Source organism: Amyelois transitella, chromosome 18 (assembly GCF_032362555.1).
Source record: "Amyelois transitella isolate CPQ chromosome 18, ilAmyTran1.1, whole genome shotgun sequence".
NCBI lineage: Eukaryota > Metazoa > Arthropoda > Insecta > Lepidoptera > Pyralidae > Amyelois > Amyelois transitella.
The window spans coordinates 7444025-7457903 of record NC_083521.1 but is presented as its reverse complement, the minus strand read 5'-3'; the positions used below and the strand labels follow the sequence as shown (position 1 = coordinate 7457903).

The 13879-nt window shown below is 35.5% G+C and overlaps 1 protein-coding gene across 1 annotated transcript; it reads right to left on the bottom strand.

Moving 5' to 3' along the window:
* Positions 1-498: 498 nt before the first annotated feature.
* LOC106129897 (ras-related protein Rab-1A) lies at positions 499-13460 on the bottom strand. Its single transcript, XM_013328596.2, has 5 exons — positions 13288-13460; positions 8590-8854; positions 5818-5949; positions 4471-4687; positions 499-3271 (listed from the first exon to the last, which is right to left on the bottom strand). Exons 1-4 carry the CDS (start codon positions 13299-13301, stop codon positions 4484-4486), a joined length of 615 nt encoding a protein of 204 aa, XP_013184050.1. The 5' UTR covers positions 13302-13460; the 3' UTR covers positions 499-3271; positions 4471-4483.
* Positions 13461-13879: the final 419 nt, after the last annotated feature.

The window sequence follows — 13879 nt, the reverse complement described above, 5'->3', positions numbered from 1 at the left end:
ACTGCAGAAATTTAAGCACGGCAAAATATATTAAGACTTCTGTAAATTGAATGAATAAATCAATTAGTTAATATTCGTCTATCATTAACAATTTTGTGCAGTAGGATAACCTTGAGCAGAAAAAAATGGCAAAGTACCCTGCCTAGTGTTTCATTAGCCCGCTCCATTTTCACGACACATGACGACTACAACTACTCTGTCAAGAGTGTATCGATAAAGAAGATTGGTCTATCTTCATTATGTAGTCACTTTCACGTAAGTACATACTATATTATATAGGTACTACCTGAAATACTGTAAACGATCTCTTTAGTTTCATCCCTATCTTATTAGGCGAAATAGAAAACAAGACTTATTTTTCGATTCGATTTCGATTACTCATATAAAACATGAAGCCCCTAGTAGGCGTGTCCTTGTAAAACAGACAATGGACACAAGGCCTTCAAGGCGTCCAGAGAATTAAAAAAAAAAGGAAAATGTGGGTGAAATGAAACATCCTTTATAGCATACTGTTTTTAATTTCTAATATACCCTCAATACAGAAGTGGGTTAGCGGATTGATTTAAGTAAACTTAACTCTGACGTAATAGTACAAAAATAACGACATAAGTTACAATAGTTTGACAGATTATAAATAAATTTACGGTTCAATATTTCGGGCGGCAAATTAAATACATCATAATATAAACTACCTCATCTTAATGTTTCTTAAAGTGAAGAACTAATCGTGATAAAAGATGTACCGCTAAAAATATTAAACCGTCGTTTTAAAATTTTAAATTATCACAATATTGCTGTGATATTGATATATGTCTTTTAATTAATACTATGATCCCGCTTTACTTTATCGATGGCTACAAATTTCTATAATGTATCTGTCTAAATTATCTAAGGCCAATTTGCTATATCTACGATTTTGTGTAATGCTTAGTTTACATGAGCTTAGGAGCTAACTGCTTAGTAACTAGTGTCTACGTTATAAAAAAATGCGGTCAACTCTTTCATACAAGTTTCAAGATAAAGGCAGAAGGCGTGGCTTGTGGCTTCCTCACTTGTGCTTAGAACGCGGGGTTGGAAAGCGAACTAAATTGTAATATATTTCGCCCACCTATCTTTTACCACTATAAGGTTAATCAGTGAATCAATTAATCCAATTTCTATTTTGCCGTAACATAGTTGTATAATAAAAAAAAACTCTCAACGCCTTAATCATATCACGAAGTAAAATGGCAATGTACAATTGCAACTGTTTAGCTACTAAACTTATGTAAACAAGCAAAAATATTTTCCAATCCCTAAAGACGGTGATAGTTTTTCCCACAAAGTCAACCTTATACATCGGTCATAAGATTAAAATTAATTATTTCAACAAACACCGCCTTAAAGGATTAACACAAAATTTTCAACACAGCACAACCTATCAACCCAAGTACGCATCACGATATTTATACATATAAAACACCCAGTGCATATATTAGTACCTGTGACGGAGTAATAAACATAAGCTGAGAATATCGCCTACAAGAATGGACATTTTTCAGTAAAAGATTGTAACAATAACTTACATAGAGGAGCGCACTACGCCGTATCATAGAAATATCGTGAGTTTTTCTTACACTAGATGGCAGCACTCTGGCTTTAAATAAAGTGCGAGTATACCTTAATGTATCACCCTCATTTAAGTTAATATTCTTGCCACATGTGTCGAAATTCTATTATATAGAGAATAATTAACTCGTATTCGGAATTGGAACGAACAAACGTATTATGTTGTCGTAAAGTTTCTACAAAATGACACGGTCGCATCGTAAGTGCATTTAAAGCAATAATTTCATTGACGTAGCATAGTGCGCTTATTTAAAGTTATCTATATAACGAACTCTTCTGTTCTTAGACGTAGAGGTCACATTGGTACCACAAATTTACAAGAAATCTTTACTAATAGATGGTCAATTGCAATATTCAACACGCGCGTGGCATCAATCATATATTAAAGAGTATCATTAAAGAATGAATATATCGATCTACATCAGTATTTTTTTGTTGAGGTTACAAAAATAGATCATAAATTGACGTCAATGGACTATAAATTTTAGAAGTAATATTTTCTGGCTTCAATTAATAATTTCGTATTAAACTACGCTTAGCCTTAACGCCAATGTGACCACTGCGTCCGAAACACCGCGAGTATGATACGCGGCTTATATTTATGCTTTACCATACAAAAACACGTGAATTTCATCCATTACCTATGCCGAAAAATTCACATTATGGAAACAGCACAAAATTAACCTACTTCATTATATATAAACATGTATAAACATACACCATCCATGTCTCATTTCTCGAAGCAAATTATAAAATGAGCCTTATTACTTGACCAGTTTAAGATGACTGTCTGTTTTGTCTCTTTTCCGGGGAATTGATAATAGTACTAATGTATAGAACAGACATTCATACCCTCCCACCAAATTTTGCCGCTTACCAAGAAAAAATATAACGTTACGTCACATCAATAGGTGAGACATTTTCAGATAAACAAAGAATTTTACACCACACAAAAATGTGAACACCCACTATTGCTTATTAGGCTAAGAAGTTAATCATATGGCGGGTGCTAGTAAGAATAATTAGCTTTTCGAGGTGATGGTTCGCTATTCATATTACTTTTTCATACATACCATCCATCCGTCAAGCCATCGATTTAAAAATAGTGAAATAAAACCATGATTTATCTGGAGATGACTTGTTATTGATTATCAAATTGTAGAATTGTGACATTTAAAGATTAAAATGACAAAGAACATTCGTATTTGACTCGTATATCAATATGTTGTAATATTTTAATTGGGATTCCCAACGATGGAAATGCTCCCAATTTTGTTATTTTTATACATATTTTTCAGTGACACATGTAGCTTCTTTATAGTTAACTATGATCCCACTTCAGATATTGCTATGTACTTGAATGTATGTAGCAACATCAGAAGCGGCATCTTTGTCTTTGAGCATAGTAAATATCAAGTAGAAGAGACACACGGTCGACGATAGAAAGGTTGCCGCAAACTAACGACACGGGGGCTGGATTCTTCCTGATGGTAAGCGGTTACCGGTACCTGACTTGATGTCCCGGATATTCGGGTGGATTTTGAATGGTGTGGGTCGTGTCTGGTCGCATATTGGTGGAACGTGGCCCGATACAGTGCGGTCATAAGTTTGTTGTAATTGCATTGGTCGCGGACGATCGGCGAGAACGCTGTGTGCCGTCCGCCTGTTAAACAAAATGACAAATATTAATTTATATTTTGAAAAGTACTGTCTCTAGACATAACGTGTCGAATGCAACAGTTTGGCAAAGAATAACTAGTAAGTTTAAGTTAGATTTATATTTTAGGTGAGATGAACATGTATAGAACTAACTAGACTTCTTTGTCGATACCTTTTCCCACTCGGTACGTGAGGTCGGCACTGTTATGTATGAAACTTACTTGACTAAATTCCCACAAAACCAAACCCTCAAACAAAAAATAATGATTGATTTAAATCCCCTAATTTGCGGAAAACCACAATACAATGAGTAATGATCTTTATCCTGTTGTGATGCATATGATGGGTGAACTAGCGCCTGTATCTAACAAGTTATCGAGAGAAACAATTTCGGTAAAGCTTAATAAGACAAGTCTAGCTAGATCTATATCTATGGTCAGCAGACTTACCATTGACATCCGCTCAGCAGCAGCTTTCAATTCTCAAATGCAGTATAACCAATGGCTCATAAAAGTGAGTGAACTAGCGCCTGTATCTAACAAGTCATCGAGAGAAACAATTTCGGTAAAGCTTAATAAGACAAGTCTAGCTAGATCTATATCTATGGTCAGCAGACTTACTATTGACATCCGCTCAGCAGCAGCTCGACTTGTTAGTGTCGATTCTCAAATGCAGTATAATCAATGTCTCATGAAAGTGAGTGAACTAGCGCCTGTATCTAACAAGTTATCGAGAGAAACAATTTCGGTAAAGCTTAATATGCCTAGTCTAGCTAGATCTATACCTATGGTCAGCAGACTTAAACATCAAATCTTTTTTTTTTCCTTCTCTTTTGTTGTAATGAATGGATTAGGTGCTAAGATTAAGGAAACACATTATATAAATGTTTTCTGGAGGTGGGCGTTGAGATCTGCGACACAGTTTCATAACTTCTGCAGATGTCATCGTTATCCTATGTTTACTTAAATTGTACTTGTTTTTGTTTCCAAATAAAATATTTTTCATTTTTCATTTTCATTTCACTTACCATTGACATCCGCTCAGCAGCAGCTCGACTTGTTAGTGTCAATTCTCAAATGCAGTATAACCAATAACTCATGAAAGTGAGTGAACTAGCGCCAGTATCTAACAAGTCATCGAGAGAAACAATTTCGGTTAAGCTTAACAAGACTAGTCTAGGTAGATTTAAATCAGCTGACTTACCATTGACATCCGCTCAGCAGCAGCTCGACTTGTTGGTGTCGATGGGGCGGCCTGGGTCGATCCTGACCGCGGCGCCGGCGCCCACGGCGGAGCCCGCGCTGGGCGGCCCCACGCGCGCCTTGATCTCCGCCGCCATCGTCATGAACGCCTGTTCCACGTTGGTGGAGTTCTTGGCTGACGTCTCGAGGAATGGTATGCCTAGTTGCTCGGCGTATTGCTGGGGAACGAGTTGAAATGTGTTTACTACTATCAGTGGTCCCGTGTGGTTCCCGGTACAAATAGAAAAAATAATAGGACCACTCCGTTTCTTCCGCTTGGATGTCGTGTGACCTGGGATTCTTCTTTTAGGCGATGGGCGAGTAACCAGTCACTATTTGAATATCAATTGTAGCATTAAACCAAACAGCTGAATGTGATTACCTATATGTATGTATGTATACACCAATACCATTTGTAAAAAAAAATTGGGCTTTATCCCGTGGGCTTGGACTGGAAGCTAAGAATGGATTTTTGTACGAAACGAGTTGATGTAAAATTTCGAAAATTGGCATTATGTTTCGCTTTCGATTAAGATAAATAAGAAATCATATCAGTTTTTTGTAGATCATTCGTTGTTTTGTGACCAGTCATGTATATTTGAACCTTGAACTCGCAATAAAATTATTATGAACAAAAAATTGTTGTCAGGAATTTGTTTTTTCTAATTTTCGATCGTACAAACATGTTTTCATATTTTGAATGTATTGAATTCAAGTAAACTTTACAAGTGTCTAGAAAATAAATGTTGGAATAAAATTGTCATATCAAATTCTGTTTAACATAATTATAATTGATCAAGCCTAGTTGCTTTCCAAATACTCAGGAGTTCTTTGGAACTTAAGCTTAATGTAGGCGGTATGATCAAAATTTGGTGCAATAAAATGGGTCTCTGAATTTTGTCTGTTTTTGTTTTAAACTTGAAGTTAAAGATTTTAACAGTAAGAAATTTCAAGGCTGACATAATTCATAATTTATCTTATCTATAAGAAATAATATTCAATTAAAAAGACAAGGCATTTTAAAAAAGAAAAAAGAATAGGACCACTCCATCTCTTTCCTACCATCGTAAAAGGTGACTACAGGATTGGGATTCAGTATTTGAATCTCAATTCTATCATAAAGCCATACAGCTGAACACGGCCTATCAATATTTTCAATACTTTTGGCTCTGTCTACCCCAAGGCAAAGGATATAGACGTGAGAATTTCTGTGTATGTATGTAAAAGACAAGAACCATCAATAAAGGTTGCTTCGAGGCTAACTCAATCACACAGAAATCACACAGATTAGTTAAAAAAGAACACTTACATTGGCCGTAGCGTAGTCGACCACCTTCTTAGTGGTGAGGTCGCACTTGTTGCCCACCAGCAGCTTGTTCACGTTGTCGCAGGCGTAGCGGTCGATCTCCTCCAGCCATTGCTTCACGTTGCTGAACGAATCCTGGAAATTATTTTATTTATACTTACATACAGCATAAATTGATTGATTGACATTTGGGTGGTGGTGGGTGGACTGATTGGTTATGTGGCCGGTTAAAATCCGTGATGCGCGTGGAGGAAAACTTAATTTTCTGAAGATAAGTTCATTTGTTTGAATGCTTAGTCAACATCTACGATTTTTTCTGCCTATTTCCTCATGCATCTAAGACGAAACTACGTACAAGATTTCATTAGATACTATTTAATCAGATAAATTAGACGAGAACCGTAAACGCAAATATCAAATAGAAAAACAAAATCAAATATAGGTAATTATCTGGCTCAGAGAATCAGTATTACCATTCAAATTGGCAATGCTGCCAGCTTCTGGGCACACTCCCGCATGTTGATGCTATGCAGGGACTGTACAATTTGTAAATGAAATTTTAGTTTGTAATCATCTTTTTTTTCTTTCTTTTTTAGAAGTAGTTTTGTATTTATTATTTGATACACACACACATATATGAATTGCCTTAGTAAGAATTACATGATGATATGAATGTAGTAAAACAAATTATCGTCCGCTAACAGTTTAAACACAAAACCTCCACATAATTCTTGGAGGTTGGGCTGATGAATACAAACCGAATGAATCACACAGATTGATGTCCAGCGACCTTCCAGTCAGATCAATTCGCCCGTTTTATTTATAAATTGTTTGATTTGATATTGCACTACTTTTTTTAAGAAACAACGATAAATTAAAATTATATTTTACTTGGCTCATGATATTAATCTATGGCAATAAGTATTATTAAGAACATTATTAGTTATGACGTAATTTTTTTAAATATTTTGTTAGTTTATAAGTTGTCCATTACAATTTAAAATAAACTTTAAAAAATAATTAATATTTCTTAATTTTCATGTAATGTGATCTGCAGACAATGTATTTTATATATTTTTTCCTGGATTACAGTTATACAACAGTCACGCTTCGGCTAACTGTAATTTCGCGAAGTCTACAAATCACTTTTGATTGTTGCGGTCTTGAGCATAATATTGTTGTTATACCACAGAATTAATAATAACACAGAGCGGCCAATTACACCCACGTTCCACTCTCCAATCCATAGTAAGATTTGTAGAGATCTAGTTCCATGTCTATACCTATTAGATTATTAAGAGAATGTAATTAATATTTTTAGAACTTTGTAATAGAAATTTCAATTCATTTCATATGTACGATGAAATTGACATAGACATAATATACCAGCTAGACCTTCAGGAGTAGTTTAGATACTTTATTTGGAATTTCACATGAGTGTGAAGGCCTAAACAAACTCTTATACATGGTAATTAATAAAAGGAACAAATGAATTATTACTAGTAAATATGTACAGGTATATTACAAATAGGTTAATCATGTGATGCGACGTCAGGTAATAAATGTTATTGACGTATGTAGATACGTCACTTCGGGAAAATTGGGTTACTGGGCCTTATTTTGGTAGCCATTTTGGATACTGGCACTTGGCCAATATTCCCGCTTTATATGTTTACGGTTTATTCACCCTTAAGAGAATATATCATTCAACTTGTACATTCGCAAAGTCCTGTTTATTTATAAACAAGGTAATGGTTTTGCCAGTCAAAGATAAGACATACTGTATATAAAGTACGTATACAGACCTATACTAAATTGATAAAGACAGACAAAAGACGCTATGCTTATTATTCTTTCTCCTGGCATTAGTCCCGGTTGCATCTTCACCACTCTGAAGAGGAGCCCGGGGTATACCTTTGAGTATGGATCCTGGATGGGGTGAGTCAGGTTTTTACATGAAGCGACTCCCGTCTGACCTGCGCAACCTTTGCAGAGGAACCTATCCCGTATTGGATCGATCATGGTTATACATACAGGTGCCTGAATGTGCAGGTTTCCTCACGATGTTTTCCCACACCGTAAGAGCATCGGTTAGTATTTAAACTAATATATGTGTGGATTCGATCCTGTGCCACACGCATTTTAACTGGGTACCTTACCAATAAGACCATCGACGCTCCAACCATACCTACATATTATTGTAAGGGGATTTCCCTTAATTGACCTTAAATGAACAGTCTCAAATACTATTGACCTTAAATGAACAGTCTCAAATACTATATATTATGTCCTGTTTGGTTTCCTTCCACTCAATGGTTGACTGGAAGAGATTGCATTAGCGATAAGCCGCCTTTGTACCATCTCTATCTGTTTTGCGCTGTTTTGTATACTCTTATAGTGCAATAAAAAGTTTTATCTATCTATCTATACATGTGACTAATAAATACGTTTCAAATACACTCGATGTCAGATCACCCCCTTTTTTATATTATACGGTTAGTGTTTGATAAAATAAATTATCGTTTAGTGGGAATTCATTGGCAGGGCATATAAAAACGAAATAAGATTATTTTAGAGTAATGAAATCGTGCGTTGACGATAGATATTGCGGTCCCAAGGCGACGGCCACTACTTCTCAGTTGGTCATCACATTATTCTTCTTTCTCCAATTATTAATGCACGTTACATCTTCACTCCTCTGGGTGCGCACTTTGACAAAGATCCTGTCATATTATTAAGAAGTTATAAAGAAATAAAAAAAAAAAACCTTCTCACCTGATCCGTACAATCATAGACAATGATGATACCATGTGCACCTCTGTAGTACGACGATGTGATTGTTCTGAACCGCTCCTGGCCCGCCGTGTCCCATATTTGTAACTTTATTGTCTTGCCGTCTAGTTCAACTGTCCTTATTTTGAAGTCCACTCCGATGGTGCTGATGTAGCTTTCTGTGTAAGTGTCGTCCGCGAATCTGAGGAGCAGGCAGGACTTGCCGACCCCGGAGTCTCCGATCAGGAGTAGCTTGAATAAGTAGTCGCTGGAAGTTTAAAGTGTAAATTAATTGATTTGAACAAATTAATTTTTAAAGCTTGGTATGACTCGAATAAACTAATATTGTAAATTTCTACGAACACATACACATACAGTCATGTCTATCCATTGCGGGGTAGACAGCGCCATCAGACTCGAAAAGACTGAAAGGCCACGTTCTGCTGTATGGATTCATGATGGAATTGAAATTTAAACAGTGACAGGTTGCAAGCCTCGCCTACTAGAGGAATCCCAAGTATAAGCCTATCCCTTAATCGCCTTTTACATGGGAAAGATATGTAGTGGTTCCATTCTAAATTGCTGGAAATCAAATGGCACTACTATAAACGAATATCATAAAGACATTTGAAATTTTTAACTAATAAACTCAATAGAAGTTATGTTATCAAATTTGGCGTAGACACACTAGAACTTCAGAATAACATAAAACTATGCTACTTTTATATCTGTAAACCTTTTTGCAATGCCAAATAATAATGAAATCTTTAATTTTTGTGTGATTGGGGCAACATAGAGCCGAAAGTGGTACAAGTTATAATTTTACAGAAAAGAAGTAGATAAAGAAGTCAGAACATTAATTCAATTCCTTTGAAAATGGAGTGGAATAAGAGTCATTGATGATAACTGTAAATTTACACGGTCAAGGTCGCAGAGGGAGACAAAAACGATCTAAACGCATTCTTAAATTAAAGTGGAAATAATATCAGTAGCAGGATTGAGATGGTACCTATTATGTTAAGATGCAGCAACGAGACAAACAAAGATCTTTTTATGTTTTAGATGCGAACATCAACCAACCCAGCATGTCAATTCTGCTATTTTATTTTAATCCGAAACGGATCTGAAACGCATTGATTACAACTTTTGGTATTCTACTAACAATTTGTTCAAACGAAGCCGTAACGCATTGGTTACCGAAACGGTTTGGTTGTCGTATTCTGCTAAAGGACACGTAACCTTCCGTTTGCCGTTCGGCTATTATTTCGTATTCTGATAAGGTTTTGACAGTTGGTCCGGCCGAAACGCAACGGTTCTGCATTGGTTGAATTGTCCAAAGTTACAGTTTTGCATCGGCAGCAAATAACCAACCGCTTCCGTTTCATTTGCGTTTCAGCTATCAACGTAAAGTTATTGGAATACCGTTTGACAATATAAACGCAACTGTAACCAAGCTGAAACGCATCCGAACTGTTTCGGTTAACAAATAGCAGAATTGGCATGCAGGTAAAAGGTGGGTACAGTCAACCGCACGTCAAGTTACCTGCACGGAACTCTATGCATATATAATAGAGGTGAATTTAATATCCTTTCGACCATAGAAGCCAAAGACAGCATACATATGTGCAGACTTTTCATACAAAAACTGCGCGAGCGCATCGTGATTGCGTTGCAGCTGCGTTTTTTGCGGGTAGAGGTAGCCGCAACCCCAACAGCTGTTACTGATCATTTTATTTCATGGCGTTTCAAAATAGTACTTCTCCCCTTGTAAACTTAACTACACAGCGCCCGCGGCTCCACCCACGTAAAACGAAAACTCGGTTAACGTCCGTTCCCGCGGGAATTTCGGGAAATCCTCTCTTACTCCCTTAGACAATATAAGGAACCTACAATGCCAAATTTCATGTCTCTGGAACAAGCAGTTTGGGCTGTGGGTTGTCTGTCAGTCTTATAGGTTTTTAGGAAAGCCTAAACCAGATGATCACCATAATTAAGTATGTTATTAACATAAATGCTTTGGGTTAAGTAGTAGTAGATTGAACCTAGAATAAGATATAAATACAAAAAATCACATTAAAGTTATTACAGTCATAAATATGAGACTTATTTTTACATACTTAAAAATGCACAAGGTCTTTCATACTGACATTTGCACAAAATGAATGCATTTTTTTAAACAATATTTCCAAAGAAAGGAACATTCACTATAATCCGTTGGAACCAAAATTTCCGGAATGCCTACAAAGATTATCTGGTTATGCCATTGATGATTTTGGACTTTATTTTAAGGTATGTAATTAGATTGAACATAAAAACTATTGTAGTGTGTCATTTTTATATGAGTCTGTTGATTCACAATTATGTACTATTTCTGAATCATCTTTTAACAGATAAAGACATGTCTGGGGCGCAGCAAACAAAGGGACCAATTAATCTTTAAAACTGAATTGCTGTGAATCTACAGAAAGAAAAAGAAATACAAATAGCTAGAACATATGCTAAACACTATATACTAATAAAATATGCACCATTTTGTCGTGTGGTTTCTGGCACTTATAGAAAAAAGAATAGGACCACCCCATTCTCTTTCCCATGGATGTCGAATCCCAAGTTTACAGGTCGATGTTGTCGACCTGTGAACTTGGGATTCTTCTTTTAGGCTATCATCGGCTAGAAACCTGTTTTCACTACTTGAATGCCAATTCTATCATTCTAATCAATATTTCAGGATAAAATTAACTATTTCATCTCTATGCCTTAAATTTAGGTTTAATTGGGAAATCTTTATTTTTTCCCAATAACACAATAACAAAAATTTTCTTGGGAACAATATTAAGTGTTACAGTATAAATTTTTGTCATTACCACTACCATGGGACAAAAACGAAAGTTGTAGGCGCCTTTAGTAAAATAATGTGGATTTTGGCAGATCAGTAATAGTACTGTTAGTACAATTAAATTTAATAACAAACATTAGCAATATATATCTTCTCTTTCTTTGGCTATGGTGCACATCAAACATAGAGAAACATTGAAGATGAGACATATATATACAATCATGTCTTTATCCCCATAGGAGAAAGACAGAGCCAACACAGTCTTGTAAAGACTGGGTTGACAGTGTTGAAGAAAATGCTGCAGTGCAGTTTGTTACCTCTTCTTCTGCACTGACGCCTTAGAAGCGGCAGTAAACTTAGTTTTAAGTAATTTATTTGACGTCAACCAATGTTGTGAATCTTAAAGATTTGACAATTTTTAAGCGATATTAAATATCCTATAATTCCTATAATAATGAATAGAAATTTTAATTTGACTGAAAGGCTGACTGAGAGAGACTATTTTTTGTCTACAACTAACAGTTTTGGTTTTGTTGATTGATGAGTCAGTTTGTAGTCTTTAGATAAGATATCTGGAATCTAACACTAATGAGCATGAGGATTTATCTTGTTCATTGGAGCCTACCATTATTTGTGCTAGATAATTGTGTCAATAATATTCAGTCACTGAATAAATCAAATCACAATCAAGTTATTCTCTATTAGTGTGAAATCATTACAGGATAGAATAGGACCAGTCCATATTTTTCCAGATGTTGTTAAAGGTGACTAAGGAAAACCTTTACCTTTCAGTCTTATCAAAGTGGTTGGCCCTGTCCACCCTGCTAGGAATATATGTAGATGTGATAATATGTATGTATTCGTCTTTAATTATAGGATTTAAATTAAAACATGTCTTAATGACTTTCATCATTTTGACTAATTTGTCTACATTTGGACATACAAATGTAAAATATTACATAATGAGAATGTTTTCTAATTAACTTTTAATTTATTTAAAACAAGTTATGTATTGACAATATATGTCTTTGTTATTGTGTCATAAAGGAAACCTATGGCAAAATTAAACATCAAAACTTCTTAAGCTTCCATGCCTTTTTTCTTTTAAGGATTTTAAGACAAAAGGCTTTTAAATCCCATTGGGATTGGAAAAAAACACAAGAAAAATAGGCATGAGTAAACAATGTGGTACACAATAATCTATAGACTCCCCCTAAACTTCTGTCTGAGCAGATAAATAATGTCGATAGGACATCACATTCTATGATTCACCCAAACTTATCTAGGAATAAGTTAAAATCTATCAAGAATTGTACCTAAAAAGTAGTGATCATGGCTAAAGGCACAGACCAGTGTTTTCATTAAAAACACCATCACTCCTACATATTTTTTTTATTATTCCCTCGTTTTATTGAGGAGGCAAAGGGTACTAGCCCATGCAGCCAACCTCTCCTACATTTTCTGTGGTGTATTCCCACCCATATGATGCCATGACAAAAGTAGGCAAGCAAGTGTCATAATTTACAATCAACGCTTCAAAGCTTGATCTTACTTCGACGATATCGGTTATCAACCTTAATTCTAGGCCGAATTACGTATTGAATACAATAGACCTACGTTCGTGCGCCATTCCAGTCCCATACGATTACGTTTCCACAACTGCACCTCTATATGTACCACGCAAACATAATGAGTCACAGTAATTGAATACTACATATAGAGTAATGAACATGCTTAATATTTAAATGTGCACAACATAAAAAATCTCCTAGCTGAAGATCATGTCGAAGACAATGAATGTGCAAAAAAGAATGGATTTTGTTCCTACATAATGAAAATGAAGACGATAAAATAAAGATACTCACTATTCGGGATTCATTTTGTACTACGACAGAATCTTTCACAGAACTATAAATTTACAGAATATTTCGAAAATAATAAAGTTCTTTGTTTCGTTTGCAGTAAATAGCAAAAATTATTAATTCTACGTAGGATAATGGCCGCCGACCGAAACACCCACACTGACGTAAGCGATGTCAAATTGAACCGACAGGAGTGCCACTTGGCAAAAATAGGATGCGTTCACAATTCTTTTTTTTAACGAGTTGTAAAATCGATTCTATAAAGATCTCATTTCCCAGAAGTACATGCAGACACGCCATGATTATGATTTTTGCAGTAGGTCTCTTAATGATTTTCCTAGGAAAAGAAGTTGGGATATTTTTTGGAGGAGCCCGAGATGCGCCTATCACCTTGATCCTGGATTGGATATGTCAGGTAATTAAAAAAATACATACGAACAACCGTCTGACCTTCACAGCCTACCTACTAAAACCTTTTTGGTACGCCCTTTTTGCCATTTATAGGGCATAATGATAATAATCCGTATCGCATAGATTTAAAAACATTACTATATATTTATGTCTGTGCCGTATCGGATAATTAATACGCATCTAG